The 22351-nt window shown below is 40.4% G+C and overlaps 1 protein-coding gene across 1 annotated transcript in view; it reads right to left on the bottom strand.

Annotated features, from left to right (window-relative positions):
• Positions 1–21726, bottom strand: part of ank1a (ankyrin 1, erythrocytic a) — a 94210-nt gene extending 72484 nt beyond the window's left edge. Inside the window, exon 1 of the mRNA XM_075467948.1 lies at positions 21393–21726. Within this exon, the coding sequence (XP_075324063.1) occupies positions 21393–21518 (126 nt within the window). The 5' untranslated portion in view covers positions 21519–21726. The remainder of the gene's footprint in view (positions 1–21392) is intronic.
• Positions 21727–22351: the final 625 nt, after the last annotated feature.

The following is a 22351-nucleotide window of genomic DNA, read 5'->3' as shown; positions in this document are numbered from 1 at the left end:
TTATCCCTCCTGGGCTACCATAGCAACCTGCCAGTACAACATAGCAGGGAATTATTACAGTGACCTGCTGCATGGATAGAAATTGCTCATTCTAAGGCATAATGACATAATTATTCTTATTTTCAGGTGATACTGTATCAAGATAATCTACAATTCCACATTTTTGGTGGACTGAAAAACACATGAACTCACAATAACTCATTAATAATATAATTTTACATTTTAATCAGTGTTTTTAAAGCACTTAATTACATCTAAAAAAGACAACTGTGGGTTAAGTTATTTTCTTTTTACCTAAATAAGTTTCCATTTTTTATATCCACTTCCTCTTCTTCTTTCTTCTTGGGTGCTTATACAATTCTAGCTATCTGCAGTATTAACCCAGAAACAGCACTCAAAGACATCTTAATTGCTAGCACACACACACAGCTATTGAAAAGTCATTTTCTGTGTGCACATGAGCAGGGCACGTTGAACTCTTCACTGCGGCTCTTCCCTACTTTTGAAGTCGGCACTAAATGCACGTGGCTTAAACCAACGCCCATGTGCACACTAGCACAGGAGTTAAGATATACACGCACACACATGCTCACACCCTTGGAGCTGCCTTTACATTTATCCTTGTATAAGTGCAGCCATGCACATGCCTGTAGAAATAAAAACACATGTAGAAAGAATTGTTTCCTTGAACACAGTGATAGCTGGATGAATCTAAAAATAGCAGCCCAATGGCACCCCCACTGTCATTATTACTCTTTTCATCATCCTTATCAGCAATGTGGAACTCATTCATTCAGTGGACAGTCAAGCCGCTTTCATGCAGCTTTCCCAGTCTCCCCATCGACACCAACAACGTCACCATATCCTCTTTTCAGCTCTTGTGTTCTCTATTCTCTCTGATATTTCCATAGTGCATCCCTAAGCTCCTTCCCTTCCCTTCGCTTGCCCCTGATCCTCTTTCTCCCTCTCCACCTTTTATGTGGGACGCACTGACGAGTGACACTCGTCACAATGCGATGAGAAAAAGATGAAGGGGGCTGGAGGCCACTTCTTGGAGGACAACCTTCTCAGCAAGGTAGAACAACTTATACAGAAGATGTAATGACAACTTTAATCAGCAATGCATGGCACAAGGTGCAAAGGATTAAACAAGACAGCGAACCCCAATTTACCTCCAACGTGTTCACTGGCTTAAGAAATAGAGTAAAAAAGTAATTTGGGAGGTCAGCAACACTAGAAAATCTCTATTTAAATGTAGTCTATTTCCTATTTAGCATTCACACCATAGAGATCAAGAAAAACTCAGAACAAGGCTCACAAGTACAAGTAAGTAAAACTACAGCTACAGTGGGTAATGTCCGATAATGCTGCTTTAACTGAATATAGAATGAACTGCTTTTCTGTCGGTTCTCAGATGCATTAATAAACAAATTCTTTGATCTTAAAGCTTGAGACTAAAACATTTTAATATTGTGAGGGACTTAATAGTAGGAGCTAAGAGGGTGATTTGAAAACAAAAAAACAAAGATTTACACTGAAAATAGTTTTCCTTTCTAACCCAGAGGAAGTCTGGAGAATCAGGTTTTGGCGTTGATTGGAATGAACTTTCTCATACCTGAGAGCAGGAGATTGTTCAGGTGAGATGTGTACTGGAGTATGCAGGAGCCAAGGCATGCTGCAGAAAGTATGGTGCAAAAAGAGGGAAACCAAGGATGCTGCACAAAGTTACCACCGACTTACATGTACTGAAGACTGCTTTTGCCTTGATATCAATCATAGATATGGACAAAAATACAACTTTAACAAAAGAGCAGAAAACAAACACAGGAGATTTAACTACTCACAGATGGGCTCAATCTGACAGTCCTCACAGTTTGTAGAAGAATAAAGTCTGGAAAATTCTACAGTCTATCTGATGGGACTTTTTTTTTCACATGCAGCTCTGTTTGGACAATTCTAAGGCTTCAGTACAGGTGAGAAAATGTTTTTAGCATTCGACAAGATTTACTCATCATATGATAGGCTTGATATTCATAAACTGATACCTGAAATGAAAGGAAAGAAAATACCATGTTTTATGTACTTTCTAATCTCCAAACATGATGCATGGCAGTGGTTTAGAGTCAATGCGCTCTAAAAGTAGGTTAACACACCTAATTTTGACAAATGATCTAACAAAAAACTAATTGGCTGATGGCACAAGTTTGACAAACTCTACTTTCACTGAAGAGTATCGATTTTATTCTATTAGAGTGACAGTCATGCAGCTCTGAGGGAAATCAGGTTGGATTAAATGTTCTGGCAAACTGTGTCTTCAGAAAACTGTTCTCACCCTTTGATACTTTTGTCTCTCTGAAAAGTGTGTCCTCAGTTTTTGAACGCCATCTAAAAACCTTTGCAGACGTGGCTTTGACGGAAAACTTGATAGTTAAGTTCATGTAGATTAAGAAGAAAAGCTGAATGCTTTCAAAAAAACCCTTAGGATCCCTCTTATTTGGAGGCAGAAGCAGTTAATCTGTATAAAGATCACAGTTCCTGCCCCTAAATCTACAAACTTTCAGCCCCAATTGTAATTCTGCATCTAAATTAACCTTCCTCTCACAATATTCAAACAACAGTGAACACATTCCTCACTGCTGGACACCTGTGGCCTGAGAAAAACATCTCTGTTCTCACAAAGCCTGTATTCTACTTCCAAATGAGACACATACCAATCATGGAGAAGTCCCTGACCCTCAGCAAAGCCCAAAGAAACAGGAAGGGAGCACTTGAGTCAGGATTTGATGCACAAGAGCAGTTCAAGGGGGTTGTCAAAGCCGAGAACATATGAAGGAGCACACATGGAAAGGCTGAGGTCAGTTCCAGGACTAAACAGAAAGAAAAGCAGAAGAGAGTAAAACAAAAATAAAAAGTGTGTGTCTTGAAAACTGGAGAGCTGGACAGAAACAGAAAAAAGAATTACAAAAGAGAGGAGAGGATAGCTGTAGAGTTTGAATGTGATGAGAGCGAACATTGTAAGTGAAGCTGTTCACGATGAGAGGGGTCAAGAGCAGAGTGAAAAGATGATGCACTGTTGGCACCAGTAAAAAAGCATGTTTGTACTGGGAGGCCCAGCGTGTGGGAAAATACTTTAAAAACTGAGAATATATTATCATCATTAAGATTAAGTACAAATATTTGGGAACAAAGTAAAATGAGCAGGCAATTCAACAATTTCTTCAGTAATAAGAGAAGAGAAGGAGACGAAGAATGATTTGAAAAAAAAAGAAAGAAAGAAAGAATAAAAAACACGATGCTTTCAGAAATATCCAAGTCATGGTACAACAATAACAACTTTCATTCAGTATATCCACTGGCATCAATAACAGCTCAGCTAGTCCAGTACTGTCAAAGTTATAGAAATAAAAGTTATAGAAAATGTGGATAGCTAATATCACTATAAAATACATATTCAACTATTTCCAACAGTGTAGGGGCATAATGAACATCGTATTGTCTGAAATTTGCTGCACCATTCTCTCCATAAGGGACAAAAGGACAAGCATTGCTTCAAGATTGCTGAATGTATGCAACTGACTCAAAAAAAGGTCTCGTCAGCAGGTGAGAAACAAACAGAATGACCAAATGCAATGCCTCAAAATAGTTTCCTCTTAGGTAGCACATTGGCTGCCATTTTGAACAAATGGAGCATGAAAGAGGGATGAATAGCCATGGAAGTGTCATACTAGATGGCCACCACCTTAAACCCTCCACAGTCTGTTTCACACAAACACATGCATGCAGTCACATATCACCCCCCCCCCCCCCCCCCCCAAACCATGCACAAATTTCTCCTCTGTTTGTCCTGTTGTTGTTTTAAATCATATTTCCTGCTTTGTCATGCTCTGTATTATAAATCCCTGTCAAATTCGTCCTTCTGCCTGACATCCGTTCTCACACGAGTACGATTTAGTCACGATACAGGTGTCCTTTGTGTTTCATTAGCATTGTTGCTTGTGAACTGGAAAGAGTGTGTACCCACACAAAAAGTGCCCCTGACATTGCTTACAGAGAATCATATGTCTCCCATTTAGACTGGATGTACATACATTAGGAAGACCCTTTTAGGGAGCTGATTTCAAACGTTGTTTAGGTTTCAGAGGGCACTTTTACAAATTTCTTTAGGTTAGAGTGGTTTAATGGCTATAAATAAAACTATGCTGCATTTGAGTGTTTTTTTCTCAACTAAGTTTAGGGTTAACTCTGTTAACACACTACTAACACACTAACACACTGCTGAAGTCACAGGCAGACTTCTAATTGGACTTCTAATTCTCAGTTCTGTTCCTTTGTCACTTTTGTGTTGTATCAGTAATATTTTCAAATTATAATCTATGAACTGCAAACACTCAATTTCATGCTACATTGTTTGTAACCTTTATAAAAGCATCAACAACAGTACCAATATATTTCTTTGATACTACTCAGAAGCATCAGTGCCGCTGAAAATACATCAGACCGAGACACATTCACAGAGAATCATTTTTGGGAAGACAGACAATAATAGACATAAATTATACAATATTATAGTAGTTTTTGGTGTAGCTTTGGGAGTGGGGCACATAATGTAACTGAGAAATACATGCACTGTGCTCAGGTGCTAATGTTGCAAAATTAGTAGTTTAAATCATCAAAACTACAATGTGTTTTTTCTTTTTTTTTAAAACACAGCAAGATATTTTGAGTGTACATCCAATGAAAATAAAAAATAAGCCTACACAATATATCATTTACGGAACAATTACTCAATGTGTCTATAGTCCTACTTTTCTGTTGGCTGTGTACAAGGTAATGTGTGAGAGTTGACTGTGTGGGAACAGGGTTGTCCACCACATGATATGTGACCTCTCACAAGAATAAAGTCATGTTCATGAAAGTAAATGTTCAGTGACTGCAGTCTAACAGGAGCATGGCTTTAAAGTGCTATGTTTGTATCATCATGTACCAAAGAGCTTGGGGAAATTCTGTAACAAGGCGCTCAAGAAGAACTGAAGATTCTTCTCTTTATTTTAAAGTTACATAAGTCTCTCCTGAAAATGAGCGAGGGTAATATTAACACAATGTAGGAGTAGAGTCATTTTCTTTTGATAAACTGCAGCAAAATGCAGCACCTACACAATCTGTAGACATATTGTCATAAATATAACCGAAAGAAATCCAATTTATTCAGAATATCGATACAACAGTTGATCTGCTCATGAAAATGAATCACCTCTCCGCGTCGTAAATGTCTATATGCATCTTAGGATCGGGAGGACGAGGCTCACCTCTCAAGCCATTAAATCATTCATGACCCTGCAGTGCTGTGGACCAAACAATGCTAGACTTGCCTCCACTAAACTGTGTCTCCACCCTGACAATATGCACACATACCACTAGACTCGCTGTTTTAAGCTCTGCACTAAAACCTGCCTTCCCTGACAACAATTATAAATGCTCATTCAAGCACGTACACATTCACAAACACTTAGTCAGTATTTATTTTTGTCTTCATGCTCCTGCTACATACATCTGTATCCTTTACGAACCTGTATCACACTATAAAATGTGTCCAAATCGTATCGTCAAAGCAGTCCCCACACTATCAAACACCCTCTTGTCCATACTTATGAGCTCTGCAGAGGCTCTGCCTAACGTAGTAGTGGAGTTTCCCTAATATGATGTCTGTCTGCTGTCAGGTGGTCCTCTCCTGACCAAAATTGGACCTCCAGATCCCTATCTGTCCTCAAAAACCTGCTTATTTGGAATTTAGAGAAGTCTTAATGAACCCCTCAGTACATAAAATATCATGCTGATGTGGTTATTTATAGGAGCAATCCAAGTTATATATGCAGAAAAGCTGGAGTCCTGTGGTGAGTTGATGAGGCAGTGCTTTACTGGCAGCTAGACAGATGTTGACCACATGGCAGATAAATCAGACGATCAGGATCACTTATTGTGTAATTATTTTTCTACTCACATTGATTTAGGTTTGCACAAAAGGATGAATTAAAATGTTTTAATTCTATACATTCTTTTGCGTTTTCATCTTCTCCATCTCTGTCGTTCAAGCCCGTCATGAACGAGTGCAGAATTTCTTATTGAATAATTGATGATTCTGCGTAACAGTATTGCAGAACACCCTCAAATTGCTGCACAGGTTGTGTGCACGGGTGTGAATACAGTTTGTGCAGTATGTGCATGCTCTGCTGGTATCTGGGGCAATGTGTGACTCTATGTGTGTCGGATACAGATGGACTCCTCTAGGCGTCTCACGCAACACAACACAAATGATTTTTTGTGAAGGTACTGCAGCGTCAAGTCCTTTACACCTCCCACCCCCTCCATCTTTTGCATGATCTCTGAACCAACAAGGCACACAAGCCCACTGTCAGCATAATGCTGTGCTGTCAAACTCAGATCCTCACCAAGTCACAGTAAAGTGGAAGGTAAATGGGCTCTGACGTGGGTCTGACCAGCAGAGGGAGCTAAGACCGGCTCATCCCTCACAAGTCCTCTCTCATAAATCCATCTTTCAGGAATAAAATATATAAATCCAATTAATCCAAATAACATACATTAGATATTGTTTCTTTAAATATCAACATTGACAAACATTTGGTTGGCTTCCCAGTCTACTCCAAGACATTTCAGTTATGACATCATATCAATCGTTGTAAACCCTTCTTCTCAGGCTATGCGGAAATGTCTGACTAAGTTGATATTTCTCATTATTCTTGCTGCTGAGGGAGACAGATGTCTAAATTATTATGCTTAGCCATGAATTAGGTGAAAAAACAGATGTGCAGGCTTATTCACATTGTTCCAGTTACTATATTTAAGTGTAGTGATGCCAAGGAGTAAGAAAAAAAAAGGACTTAAAAAAGTGAATCTGAGTTTTAACCTTCAGGTGGTTTTAATGCATTTGATGAACTATGCTGTTAACCAGAACATGAGTTTTAAATACAATACATATTATCAAGTTTAGCAGCTTAATAAAGATAGAGTGAATCATTTGACATGTCAAGAGCACTGAAAATAAAGAATATTTATACTATGCCTAACAAAGCACTGGTACAGCCACATAGGAAGGATTTTCACTTGATACGAGTTTGCTAAACACGCTGGCCAGATTTTCACACTCACGCATACACCTCTGCTCAATATCAATATATTCTGAGCACATTACACAACACCAGTGAAGTTCAAGGATGCTGGAAGCATGTAAAAACCGCCCCACGAAACACAAAAATAATATAGTTTACAAAAGGTCAAAATACAGAATCTGACTGATAAAATCTACAGCTAACTTCAATACACATTCAGCAGTCATTTTCAAGTTTAAACAAATGAAAGCTGAAAACACAAACTGACCACAGAACCAGTTTAGTGGGTGCATGTAGAAATGATTTTAACAATGATACATTGTTCACTACATTATATCTACATGAAAGCTAATGTATCACTCCAAATTAATCCCAGATACGACTTAGGTTATTAAGATGACAACGTTACAATACCTGAATAAGAAGAAAAGTGCACGGGAGGGATCAGTGAAAGAAGTGATTGGGTTACAAAAAAAAGGGAGTAAGTGTTAAAGTAGATTCAGTTTCACAGAATCAGCAGAAAGCGAGAATGTAAAAAGGAGTGATGACAGAGAATGTGGGCCAAGAATACTGATGAATGGGAAAATAGCAAAGCTAGGACAATCCTGGGCATCCTGGGCATTGGACAAACAAGAAGAGGACATGGATAGTCTTTTTTTCACTTTAACTGAATGAAATTTTAATTTAGGACACACTGACACTGTTCTTTGGGGAAGAGACTGAAGTGTAATTTATGTTTTAATTTTCTTCTTGATCAACTTATCAATCATTTATTAAATAAACTATTAAAAATACAACAAGCTCCAGAAAACAAGGCCATGTCTTCAAATGTCTTGATTGAACTAATTAACAGTTACGAACACAAACATATGAGCCTTACTCTGTAACATGCGAAACAATGGACTGGTATAAGTTAACAAAACAAACAAAAACACATATTCAGTGCATGCTCCCTTTTGAAAAACTTAAGTGTTTTACTCTATTCAAAGAAAAATGTATTCATTTCTTTGAATTGATTGACAGATCGGTTTTTATAAATACTGTCAAACTACATGCATGTGTTTATAAAAGACCTTTAAAACCAAAAAGTATTATAGAACTGAGAACAAGAGCAGGTCCCAAATCTACACATTCTGATGTTTGGAATTGTTGCGACAATCAGTCACAAGATCATAAACAAGATTAGTTCAGGAATTTGATTGGTTGGCATCTTTTCTTTTTTTTGCTTGAAAAAGTTGAACTATAATGACAAAGCAAAACAGACCCAGAATTCAAATCCAAATCCAAATTGTTTAAGGCCAGTGTGAATCTATCCTTAAAGGTTTGGTTACAACAGCTTTTTTGTCTTCTAAACATCTGTCACATACTTCTTTGGAGATCCATGAATAATGTAGATCCACAATAATTTTTAGTCAATCAGAAAAACCCAGAGGCTTTAACTTGGTCAGATAAAGAAGAAGCCACAATAAGTATAAATATACATACTCCTCTCACGCACACGTTTGTGTAAGATGCAGAAGCATTCCAACACTTTATTAAAGTTCTGTGCCCAGAGGTGCTGAGGCCAAAGTCACAGTGCTCTATGCTTTGACAAACATTTCTTCCATTACCACCAGCGTAACTGTGCTGCGTAGCCTCAAGCCCAACAATATTTTCTTTTCTCATTCATTTAGACTCTGCAGAGTGGCTGCAGAAGGCAGGGGAAATGGTTAGAAAAGGTGGTCAACTGAGTGACGTAAAAGGAGCAGAACAAAGATGTGCACAGAATTAATATAGTCAAATGCAATTTGGACACCATTTGCCTTCAGCCATCAATAACAATGGAAATTCACCATAAGACCAATATTTTCACATCTTACAGTATATTTGTGTCCCTTTGACCACTAGTTAAAGACACCAATCAAAAAGGACACAGTGTTCAGCAGTGGTGATCTGATCCATCTAATGTATGGTAAACGTGGATTTTCAGTACATCATGTGGTTGTACAGGAAACTGAATATGGATGTGTGTAAGAGCATCTAATGTTAGTGTGCAGGCGACAGTTAAGGCACAGTGTTCTTGTGTCTCTGAGAGATAATTAGAGCTGTGTTGAACTTTTAATTTAATTCTTTAAAAGGCTCCTTCGAATGTTTTATTTGTTTATATTTTGATTTACCAAAGCACAAATACATTCGCTGTGACATTGTTTCAATAAGCACATGCAATGTTGCAATATTAATTTCCATCCAGAGTTTAATTAATCTTTTTCCAATGTCTTGTATTGATGATGGAGTTAAGGTCTGGTCTCGGTGGTGGCCTACTCATGTGTAAAAAATAATGTCTCATAATGCTGGAACTACTCATTTATCTTGAAATGTACCCATGTCATCAGGGAAAAAATAACCTATAGATGGAAAAACCTGTGGCCATCTTACCTCACTTAAGGGATTATAACATTACTTAACCTAGATGTGACCAACTAAAGTCTGGATTAAACTAAACTACATTTGCTTAGTTAAATCCAGGTGGTGACTTTTTTTTCAGCTAGCCAGCTCAGTTTTCCATACTGAGAGATCATGTAAGATTCGTGAAAGCTGAGTATTTAACTGGAGGAGAGAATCCTGAAGGGTAAATGAGATGATGTCAGATTTCTTATCATGATTGGAGGCTCCTTTGCATGAACACTAGGTGGCGACATCCAACACTCTCTCAGAGCAGCCAGTGGTGTGCTGACTAAGGGTTGGCTGACAGGGAGTGTGTGTGTGCCAAGTCTGTATACATGTGCGCTTACATGTGATCAAGCATGAGATGCGGTTGACCTTGTACAGCTGCTGCATACACGCAGATTCTCCTTCATCCTGAGCCACTACCGCTACAGTCTCCAAGGACTAACCTTCTCTTATTCAATTCAATATAGAGGGAAACACGGCATGTGTCTGATTAATGAATCAAAGATTCTATAAATGTGCTTTGTAGAAGTTGATTTTTCCACATCTAACTTGCCCGCACTCCTGTTTTCCTGCCTACTAAAAACACTGAGCTGCCAAAACAGTAAAAGTGGCTGATTTCTCATGCACCCTCCTTCCCCTCACTGTTGCTCACTTAATCTCTCTAAATGTGGATCCACAGTGTGTAGAGCAAACTCAGAGAGGAAAGCGGGAGGTGTTAAGAATCCATGATCTTGCAGTGTTGCAATGTGCCGCAAGTAACTGCAGCAGTGAGAGGGGAAGAGGGATGGAGTTGTATGCTGTACTGAAGCAGGAGAATTGATTATGGGAGGGTTAAAGGAATGAACTTCAGCAGGGAGGGAGGAGAGGGAAGGGTTGGACACCAGGCTCTGCATCTGCCTGAGAAAAATATCTGGGGTCAGCCAATTAGACACTGGGTGACACTAGTATCCTCCTAGCTAGCTTGTAAATCCTGTGCCAGAGGACAATCCACGTGTCTCTGTTCAATGAACAAATAAATGCAATAATAAGCAAAACAACACAGAATAGTGAGACTAAACACAGTTAAACATGGGCAGGTAAATATCTGAGTCACTGTCCCTTGTTACTCTGAATTACACATCCTGCAGTGAGCAGGTATGAAAAGGACTACTTTTGACCAAATACATTTTTTCTCTCAGACTAATTCATATCAAAAAAGCAAACTCTGGAGTCTTCCATCATATTATAGTCTTCTTTATTGGGTTCCTTAATCAGCATGAAAACACCCATTCGTGTTTAAATTCTCATTTGCTCAGAGCATTTAAATAATTTGTTTTCCATGATTTAATTGCAGGAATAACAATTTGAGAGTACATTTGAATCACAGGGGGACAATCTTCTGAAGAACGTTATCGGATACAAGCAGGAGCTTCAGTGAAGCTACTAAAGCCAAGGTCAGACCACAAGATTTTTACTGTCGTCAGATCATTGTATTGTTTTCATTTTACAATGAGCTTCTCTTGTGTTCACGAGTTTTGAAGTCCTAGTGGGTTCATTCCACATTAGGGATAAGCAGCAGGGGTCACACACAAATGTTTCACCAGACTTAAAGGGGGCATATTATGCTTCTTTTTTTTTTTTTTTTAATCAGAAACTCTATGCTCACATACTTTTAATTCATTTAAGTTGATCATTAATAGCATGTCAAAAAGCCTGAGGTGTACCTCTGACTTCTGAACTCTGCATATACCAATCTGATGGGATCTGATGGCATCTGTGGGAAGCAAGCCCAATAGAAAGATGTTCTTTGGCCAAGCCTTGACTGGTCAGGGCTCTTTTAGCAGAATGAGGAGAGCACACTCGATATTAGACAGGTGGTCATACTGTTATAGCCGATCGGTGTAAGCTTTCAAGGACAGACAAATGTGAATTTTCCACAAATTCCCCCTTTAACCTCTGACTCATCACATTCTTTTCTGGGATTCACCTGTCCCATGTCATAGTCTCTTGAGCTCAGCTGTAGTTCCTCACTGACAGCTCCTTCAACAACTCCTCCCCCGCCGGCTCCTTGCAGATATCAAGCACACGAGATATTCAATCAGTGACTGGGACATCTCCACATGCCTCACAAATCCCGTCTATGGAGCATTCATACCTTGCAATCGAACCATTGATTTGCCTCAGATATAAATCACTAGTGTGTGACCTCCAACATTTGTCTGAGACTAGAAAGTCAGTCGGCTGTACGGTGGTGTGGTGGTTAGCAATGGTGATTCTGAATTTACCAGGTTGGTTTACCCTCGGATGGATGGATAAAAAAATTTTAGAAAGGAAAAAAGTAGTATCTTTCCATGCCTACACCACAAATGAAATTTGTAGTCTGTTGTTAAAGCCTGCTGAGGTTCTCCCTGATCTTCTCCAACAGACCAAATAGCCATTAGCTTTAATGATGATTCTAAATTAGCTGTAGGCTTTATTATGAGCATGACAGGCTATTTGTTTCTCTGTTTTTGATGGACTGCTGATCCGTCCACAGTGTATCCCATCTTGTACCCATTACCAGCTGGACAGGATAACTCTAACTAAAAGCAATATGACTTTGAAAAAATGTTTTAAAAAAGTTGTTGTGTTTTTTTAAACATGGGAATGGATGAATGAAGGCTGCTGTGTATTCTGTCATGCTTTGTCCTCTTTCACATACATGTGTGACTGGCAATCTTGCTAGGAGGAGAGGAGAGCATCGGTCTGTATGATGGGTGGGATGAGAAGTAAAGATCATCAGATCACAGTGACACCACCTTTCCCTCAGGGGGGATCAGAGCAAGAGGTTTACAAATTGCTAAGCTTTTAATAACAGGTCTGTGATGCTACAACACTGTTATGATACCAGACGTGAAGATTAGATGACTCAAGAAATCTGTACTCTGCTTAGATTTGTCATAAGGGAAAACATGGCACCAATCAAGGCCTGGTATTATTCTGTCATCATCTGTAACACCAGAAGAATGTTTAGTCTGTGCCTATGTAACATACCGCGTATATAAAGCATTCTGGACACCACTTTGGACAGTGCAGGTTTAATTCAGTCAGGAAATTCAGACTCCAGCCATGAACTCAATCCTCTGCTGCACATTGCATTAAATGAATCAAACATTCTCTATTGTCCGCTCTCTGAGAACTGGAACTGAGAATTACAGCCAGGAAGCTATGTTGCTGTAATGATATACTGTACTACTGGGGCTTTCGAATGAAATTGTTTCTTTTCCTTCTGGTGGACGGCAAAAAAAGGAATCATCATATCAGTCAGGTAAATATGACATCAGTTGTCCAATTATTGGGAAAAGGGTGCAGAGTCATCCTGGGGTCACTCACACTCCTCTTTTATTTCACTCCTTTTTGCTTTCACTCTCTGCCTCAGCAGTTGTTCCTCTGGGCTATATTCCTTCAGTGTGAGCACTCGTCTTCACGCCAAACACTCGCACACAATAACCAACACACAAAGGACTTCCCACTCACTTACAAATTGGTCCTACACTGACGTGCTTACCTTGAACACACTGTGTAGCAACAGTGGTTTGAGCTACGTGCTAACACCAGCAGGCTCACACTGAGAATATTAGTATTGCATGATATTATGCAAGCATACTAAACAAGCACTGGACACACTAGTCAGTTTGGAGGTGATGTGAATAGCCTCCACTTGTGTCAAAGACTAAATTTCATGGCAAGACAGGAGCCTCGTGGCAGCTGTAGGATTTGTCGTCTTGAATGAATTACATGGCACCCAATCTAGTTGTTCAGTAAAAAGTGAATAGAGATGCCTCTAATTGTAACACATTGTTAAAAGCGTTTCTTACATGGCAAACAGAACAAATTAAAGCAGCACGCAGCACATTGCAGAGGCTCCAGCTATCGTTTGTATCAGTCCAAGAGTGTGAGGACTCAGAGTACCTGTACATTAAACTGCACTAACCCTCTTATCGTCCCTCCCGTCCTTTCCTCTCTCCCTCCTCATCAGCCATGAGAAGTTTAAAGGGGAAGAGCTAGAGCTGGGTAACAGACACCAAAAGCCTTGCATTTTCACAACAAGCTGTACATCAATGACCTATCAAATTCCTTGCAGAATATATTACCTCGTTCTTCCTCCTGCTCTTTCTCTCCCGCTTCTATTTGGGCATGATGAGGATCTATTTCAATAACCTCGATCCCTCAATGTTTCAGGCGGTTACATAACAGCTGCACTATTAGAATAACAATTCAGAGAGGAGATTAGCGCAACTGGCCAAGGAGCGAGATAGAGAGAAAGATAAAGGGGGATAATATCTTAGGAAGCCCGTTTCAGTAAGACACACCATGTTCAGATTTTTTTGGGGAGAACCAGCAGACACAGAAGCCGCTGATCTTAACATTTAACACAAAGGCTTTTGTCAAAGTACTGCAGTCATACATGTCAGCTTGGTTTCAACAAGAAAACACAGAACTATACAGTCTGTGCAATCAGTTTTGAAAAATTGTGCCTCATGATTTCTTTTTTTTGTACACTGATATTAACGCATTATGACTGTGGCTCCAATCTTTAAAGATTAAATTGCTGCAGTGAGGATGAAGCTGACAACATAGTGAGGCACCTTGATCAACAACTTAGAAATATCCTAAAGCTTCAGAGAACTGGGGAAGCCTAAGCCCTGCAGAGAGGGATTGCCTGCTTTACATAATTTTTCTTTTATTCTCCCAATTTAAACAAAGAATGGATGTGTCATGTCTAAGAAGTCACGTTTAAGTTATGTTTAGTTTTTGTTTTGTGTCTATGTTGTCTCGTGGCTTCTTGTTTTATTTTGACATTTTACTCTCCTCTTGTTTCAGGTCACTTTCCCTCCCCTCGTGTGTCACCGGTCTGATTGTCCTCCCCTGATTCCTGATTGTTTCCACCTGTTCCCCATTACCCCTGTGTTTAAATAGTCTGCGTCTCCCTTTGTCCTGCGCCAGTTCGTCTTGTCTTTCAAGCCAGAGAACATAAGCCACACCATATCTAGTTTCTTGATTATTCAGGTTTTGTATTCTTTGTTATTTTGCTCCTTTGTCATAGTTGCCTTCATTGAAAGGGTGATTTTTGTTTACATTTTTGCATTAAATAATAGTTTATTTGTACTTTGTCTTCAGAGTTGTGCTTTTGGGTTCAAGTCCTAGTTCAGTCGTGACAGGATGCTACCCTTGAACTGGGGAGATTTTTTTCCTCTGTAATGTACTTGAATGGGAATGTTGGGGCATGTGCTTTATACCTCTCGTAGTCCCTGATAGCTCATAAATAAAACCTGCTATTGCTCTGGTAAAATGATCAGGAGGGGGGAGAGGGATGTGGACTGCTAAACAGGCCTCACATGTGCCTTCCATTCCCGCTTTAATTAAAGCAGAGTGGGCTGCAGCTCCTGGCCACCCTGCACCAGAAGCACTTACTGTAGAGCCAAGAGCTGGACTCAGTGAAACTCCTTCCCAGGCTCCATCAACATGAGAGAGTGCCTCGGCTGGGCCTGCTGAGTCATTTGTCTGAGGAGTTCCACAGTGGCCTCCTGGGCCACAGCCATTCATGCACACACACCAACGTATGACATGGGATTTATAAACCCAAACACACACTAGTGAAGTTTCCGCAAAGAGAAGTGAGATAAATAAACAGCTGGCTGGTAGAACTGGTGATGTTTCATCATGTCAACATGCTTCACACACAGACATCGACAGACATACAAACATCCAATTCGCATCATCAAAGACATGTGATTCTTTTTCTCTGTGGCCTAATCATATTCTTAAACAAAGTCTTACAAATATATAACTACATCAAACAGCAGCTTCACAGACTTAAATGTAGAGCTTCACCTTATTGTTTAGCTGTAACCCCTGACTTTACTGCTATGGTTCACTTTCACTGACTCATAGCACTGTTTTTAACACAGAAGCCAAACCCTGTCAAGCACCAAACAGAAGGCTGGAAAAGTCATGCTCCAAAATAGTGGAGCATGTAGAAGACCACAGAGTGAAGACCAAGTAAGGTGTGTTCACAAGTTGTTTCTGTTGCCCCAAACTAACAAACCAACTGACAGGAGGAACACATTAGCCAGCTGCAGCACTGTGCTTATAGTTGAGTTACTTGGCAGTTGGCATTGGCCAGGGAAGAGGACCAGGCCAGTCTAGTAGGGCTCAGTAAAATCAGAAGAAGAAAGCTCACAACACTCTGTAGAGCTGAGTGGTGCAGAAGGAAGAACAAGATAAGAACGCAGAAATGCCCAGTTAAGGTAAGATACAGTAAAGTGCATCCTTCATGTCCATCAGACAGTCAGATGTCTGATTCACCAAGAGAATCTTTGGCGAGAAGAGGAGCGTCCAACTTGAAGAGGTTAATAAGTACATGTGTGCCAGTTATAGTGTCAATGCAAGAGAGCAGGACCTCGGACCACAAAAACATTTTGAATCTGCCAAAGCAGCTCGGACCAGCTCAAGCCAGCATTGCAGCGATCTCTCTCAGTAGGCACCAACAACCACTGAAAAACTCTTCAACAACCCTGAACTGGCAGCTGAATGTCGACCTCGGGAGACAGTTCCAATTCCCACCCATAGCCGTGACCATGCACATGCAAGAGATGGCTTTTGGTTCAGAACCTTCAGGGAAGGTTGTCCTGTTGGAACTATCTGTGCCCTGGGAAGACCGAATTTAGAAGATGTTTGAGAAGCAGAAGGCCTAATATGAGGAGCTCGCGGGTAAACACTGAAGCACTGGACTCTCCAACAGGCAATCCCAGTGATGTTTGTCTAGCTCCTGTTCTGTCACTTGCTAAATTGACAGTATTGAAGAGAATCTAGTATCAAAATGGAATCAAATTTATCCTATATTGTATTTGCGAATGCACAAGATATTGGCATGAATAGCTGAAAGCCCAATAAGCATAACTGTATCCCTCCAGTCTTTTTGGCAACTCTACAAAAAAAATGGAAAACCCCTTTTCTATCTGTCCATCCATATATCTATCTATCTCCCTATCTCTCTATCTATGTACCTACCTACCAACCAACATATCCCTATTCATATCTAGATTTTAGTTCAATTTTGAGGATTTAGAAGAGGCGTAGACAGCAAATTAAAACGTGAATAGAAACATAGAACAGCTAAATGGAAACAGAATTACTATCGCTTCGAGAGGAATAGACTAGTTCTACATATTTCAGAAATGTCCTCAGTAGTGGTGTTACGGATTGTCTTGTTTTTAAAGGGACTTAAAGAGAAGTAAGTTTAGAGCATTTCTTCATGTCTTTATCAGACTCACAGAGTCATGTTGTTTCCCTCAGGTCTGACCAGACCAAAATCTGGGATTTACAGGCTCCAAACATCTAACATAACAGCAATGAGGTTTCCTGTGTGATGAAGAAAAAAATGCTTCCCTTCGATCATAGTGGCCAGGGACACAGGTAAGCCAGCAGGTATAAGTGTTGGTTCTGATAAGTTTAGCCTCTGCTGCAGCACCTTTAATCCGCTGCACAAAACCTGAACACACAAACACAGGCAGCCATATACACGTAAACACAGCATCAACACATCCACACCATTACAAAACCAATCTGTCATAGAGATCAACACATTAACCTTAGTGAAAGCTCTGCTTGCTGTTGAGGAATGGGGAGTAAGAGATTTTGGAAGGAAGATAGCGACAAGGTTGGAATGCTGAGCTACTGCTGCCTCTTCTGGTTTGGACGCTGAAGACTGAGCTCTCAGATAGCACTTTTAGTATGTAAGTGTTCACTGACAGCCCAGCTGCACTGCACTATCCTGCACCAGTATTTCTTTTCAAGGAAGTCTATGCAGCTGGTTTTTACCCCTAAGGTGCCTGATGGGCTGCTACATTTACAGGCAACAGACTGCCAGACAATATACAGGAACAAAGCAGCCACACTGCATCCTGACCAGACTTATTGTATTGATGAGTCTGAGTAGCAGCACCACTGATGGGTCAGTCCTCAGCTACCCACTACTTTATGTAAACACTAATGCTGGTCTTTCAGTAACACCATTTCACACAGCCTCATATCATCCCAAAAATCAAGAAATACTTCAGGCAGTGTACAAATCAACTCTGTTACTAAGTTAATGATCAAATTATCATTTAAGCTGCCAAAAATAAAAAACAACAAACAAAAAATATCTTTAATATAGAAAATATCTCAAATATATATTTTTTAATCAATGTGAGACTGTTGGTTGGACAAAACAAGAGATGTGATGGTCACTTTGGTCCACAGGAAATTTTGAAATACATTTTAATGGTCAACATTTCATAAACTGAGCCACTAATCACCAAAAAAGAAAATAATGATCAGATCAATAAATAAAGGTATCCCTTATAGCAGTTCTACAACACTGTTTGTAGTAAGAGTCAAACACATTTATTTTCACTTGTGTTTGGGCCGAAAAAGATTCACAACCCGATGATGGATGCAGTTTGAGCTGCTACTTTTGAAGATATTTGAATGATTTGTCAAGATGAAAACCAGTAATGGAAAGACGAATTATCTACTTTTGCTACATTATCATTTGTAAAGCAAAGGTGTCAAAGATTCATTGGTTCCAGCTACACATCAGTTAATATCTGAAAATCTTAATCTGTCTTCTATTAACCTGGAAGACCTTTAGGAGGAAAAATGAGAAAACTGACCAAACAAATAAAAAAGAATGAGAATTTATCTATAATTAATCAAATGAAAAACACAAAACTCATTCATGTCCTTACCAAACGAGTGAGAGGCTAATGACAACAGTGAGAAATCCATTTTATTGTCCATATAATCTATTATACTGTACACAGATATCCTGCTGTGTGCATATATCCCGAGAGGTAAATTGGATTTGTTTACACACTGAGGGCCAACCAAATAACAATCACATACTGTGGCACTAAAGCTACAGGAGGACAAAGATCTTATGTAGATCTTATATATAATCTCCTTTATATATGTTCAATCGAAAACCCTTTTTTATGTCATTTTATCAGCAAAAGACAAAATGAATTTAACTGATCACAAAATATTAAAGCTTAACTTCCCTCCACTGGTGGATCCTCGCATAAATACCATTACATGACATGATAACGAATAATAAAGAGAAAAGGTCTGATATATTCTCTGATCTAAAACAGATGACCATAATGGACAAAAACTGTTCAAAAACAGCTTCTGTTTATCAGCTTCCAAAATCAAGCTGCCAACATATTTTAAAAGAGAATAAAATAGCATTACAAAATAATCCAATTTACCTATTCTTTTCCTATGACCTTGAAACAGCTCTTGAGCTCAGAAATGTTAGTTTTTTTTCCCATGCGGATATGGAACACAGCAAAGTACTACTTTATACCTCATGGCCACCATCAGCAGGTAAACCCCTACACATCGAAGCAGCTTCAGATGTAGACACGAACGCACATGCAGAAAGAGGTGAAAATAGGTGCTGACTGGGACAATAGGGCGTTGTTCGTGCCCTGACAATGCTCCTTTTTCGAGAGGAGCAAACTCATCAATAAAAGTAATTTGAGGACAACATTATCCACTGCTCAGCATCTGACCTGTGCTGTACAATGCCACAACACCATCAAGCCAATTAAAACGGAACTTTCACCCTTTGATGAGGAATTGCCAGTTTTATGACTCTGGGCATTCATCAGTGGGCACAGATTTATGTTCACACAGGGATGAAAAATCATGTAAAAGACCTTTATATACTTCAGCTACAAACTAAAGGTAAAATGATTCAATGAGAGAGATGATAAATTAAATGATCAGCAAATCAAGCTGTATCTTACGGTCAAATATATAACTGAAAAATAAATAAGGCTTTTGAGTTTAAAAGACCAGCTAGCATCACTTGGAGGCAACCATTACGCCACATTAAACCAAACAAGATACTCTTTTCCCTGCTATTCAGACAAAAAATACAAAACAAGAACTGGACGAACATAATTTCCTTGTACAAGACAATAATAGAAGCAGAGTAATTTTTCTATATGTGCTTGAAACACAGAAACGGGAAACTGAAGCTTACATAACAAAAGTCTGGTTTAGCTGGCAAGAAAATTATTTTAAAATGTTATAGGTGAGCATTCTTGAGTGTTTTTAAAAGATAAAAAAAAACAAGCTTCTGTCACTTAGAAAAAGTTGACCTTGTCGACATTGTGCAACTGAGGACAGGGACACTCCTGAGGTGCAGATCGATGCAAAAGACAGCCACCAAAAACAGGTGTTTAGTGCCCAACAAAGACAACTGCCAGGTACAATAATGGTTTGTTGACAACATACAACATACGGACACAAAGTCAGTCAACCTGTAAATTATAGCCTGCGGATTTGAACACATACCAAGCTGCAGGCAACAAAGATGAAAAAATTAGACAAAGAGAGATAGAATCCCCCCAGTATTAAGATCTGCTCCAGAAACCAGGAATGGCTGTAAGCTGGTGTTTAAAAAAGGAAGGAGAGCTTGGGAGGAGAGCTGAGGAAAGGGAGGGGGGACTCGGGAAGCTTATTTAAGAGACTCAAGCTGCATGGTTACGTAAGTGATTAGGATCCTCCAAAACCCAACGCTTTCAGTCAAAGTTGGACTGAATTAGGCTCCTAATCAGAACTTTCATCCCTGCTTCATTCATACTGTTAGAGATGCAGGCTTTCCCTTCTTGAATCTCATCTTTCAGACATGCACTCACACACATTTATTATGCACACACACACAGTAATCTCTGCACTAACTTCCACTTTGAGTCATTAAAAACAAATGAAAGGTTCATAAGGTCTGTCTCTTGCAGAGCTTAGAGGTCAAGAATATGATAAAAACTAACTTGGAAATCTGTGATGACAGGACTGGGTTTGATGAGCCGGATGGAAAACCCATTTACTCAGGAGTATCGTTACATTTCTTCTTGCTTCTCTTCTTTGCTCTGCTAAATTTTGCTTAAATACACTGAATAACCTCCCTATTCTGGCCTTTCAGCCCTGCCTCCCCTCCGAGGGAAAGAGGAAACTGTGCTGTGCTTCTGTCCATAACACTGTCTCTACTGCATCAGCATCAGATTGGTTTACAGCCAGCCTGGCAGAGAGCAGGCTCACAGGGTGGCTGCACTCGGTTACTGAGGAGTAATTTGTCACCAATACACAACCTGCAGATGACTCATTTTCATTAATGAGTGAGTGAAATGCGACAAGCGGCCAGTGAAATAAAGTAGACGAGGTGATGCCTCGCTGCAGCCGGTGACTGGAGAAGAGAGATTTACAATCAACCTTGCCAGTTGTTCAGCTCTGCCTGGTACTTCTCAGTCAGACAGAAGCCTGCAGGTATTGCTATGCAGTCATTACAATGCCTCAAAGAGGAGAAAACAGACAGGAGAAGAGAACGGTCTGTTGCAGACACAAGCAAGCTTGCTGTCTTCATGAAAGATTACTGCAATGAATAAACAAAGAAAGAGAGAGGGCACGAGACAGAAGGGACTGAGGCACAGTGAGAGATAGAGCACTCCGCTGCCTTATCAGACGGCTCAGACAGGACAGTCAATAAAGCAGGTATAAAGCAGTCAGAGGAGTAGGAGAGCATGCAGTGTGCTGTACCGTTTCCCTGCGTCTGTATGCACAGGACATACATGTGTGCCAGGGAGACTGTGTACACACAGTGGAAACACGCTTATGACTGGGTTTCCATGTGTGCCCTGGCATCCCTGACATAGCATGACAGAGAAAGAAGGGGAGTCGTCTCAACCTTCCTGCCACCCATCACTTCCCACCCAACCCATATCCCCCCACCCCTGGCCACCCCCCACCTGTGAAAGGTCCCAGTACCTTGCGCTTTTTATCCCGTGAGCGACTCCTCTTTTTGACCCTCTCCTCCTCCTTTTCTTTGCGCTCCTGCTCTAACTGCGCTTCTAAATCCTTGTTCTTGCGGAGATGTTTGGCCGCTTGTGCCATGGCGTTGGTGGTGGGGGTCTCGGCGACGTTGGCGTGTCCAGATCTTACAACAGTGGCCTGCGGGCGACAGCACCGGGACTTCTACCAGATGGAGCTGCTGCTATGTGCTCCTCAGTGGTCCTGCAGAGTCTGTGAGCGTGCTCACCCTCTGCCTTCTCCTCCTCCTCCTCCTCCTCTTCAGCAGTGCAGTCACACACTCAGCGGCGGTCCTCAGCCGTCTGCTATGGGATGCTACTGCAGCGAAGCTCTCTTTCTCTCCCTCCCTCCCTCCCGCTTCGATGCTTGCACACTCTTCCTCTATCTCACTTCCCTCTGTCAGTTTTTTTCAGCTTCCCTCTCTCTTCCCTTCTTTCCTGCGCAGAAGACAAGGGGGTACATAACAGTAAACAAACATGTTTCCCTTCTTTTATAGTTGCTTTTCTTTTCCACGGCTCTCTTCCCTTCAATGCTTTATCATTCTGTGAAACTGCTTCGAGCTTCCCGCCACCCTCCCCATCAGCAAAGATTGCAAAAGGTTGAACTGACAGTTGAGAAATAGCTTGAGCAGCTTTATATCAAAGTCAGCTCTCCCTCCTCACACTGCATTGATTTTGTTTCCTTTTCCTGTATTTAATTTCTCAGTATCTCAAAGACCTGCTGTGTGTCCATCTGTGTAAGAATGCTGGGCTGCACGGGAACACAATCATCCCCATCACTCACACACACAGACACACCAAGATACCAGAGGAAATAAAAAGGAAAAAACTAAAACATGCATGAGGGGGGAAAAAAGATGCTCCTCGTTTACTGCCTCCTTCTTGCACTGCTCCCTCCTCCCTCGCTACTGTTCAGGC

The sequence above is a fragment of the Odontesthes bonariensis genome, chromosome 6, assembly GCF_027942865.1.
Source record: "Odontesthes bonariensis isolate fOdoBon6 chromosome 6, fOdoBon6.hap1, whole genome shotgun sequence".
Classification (NCBI taxonomy): Eukaryota; Metazoa; Chordata; class Actinopteri; order Atheriniformes; family Atherinopsidae; genus Odontesthes; species Odontesthes bonariensis.
The sequence above is the reverse complement of the archived record's forward strand: the minus strand, read 5'-3'. Positions and strand labels throughout refer to the sequence as shown.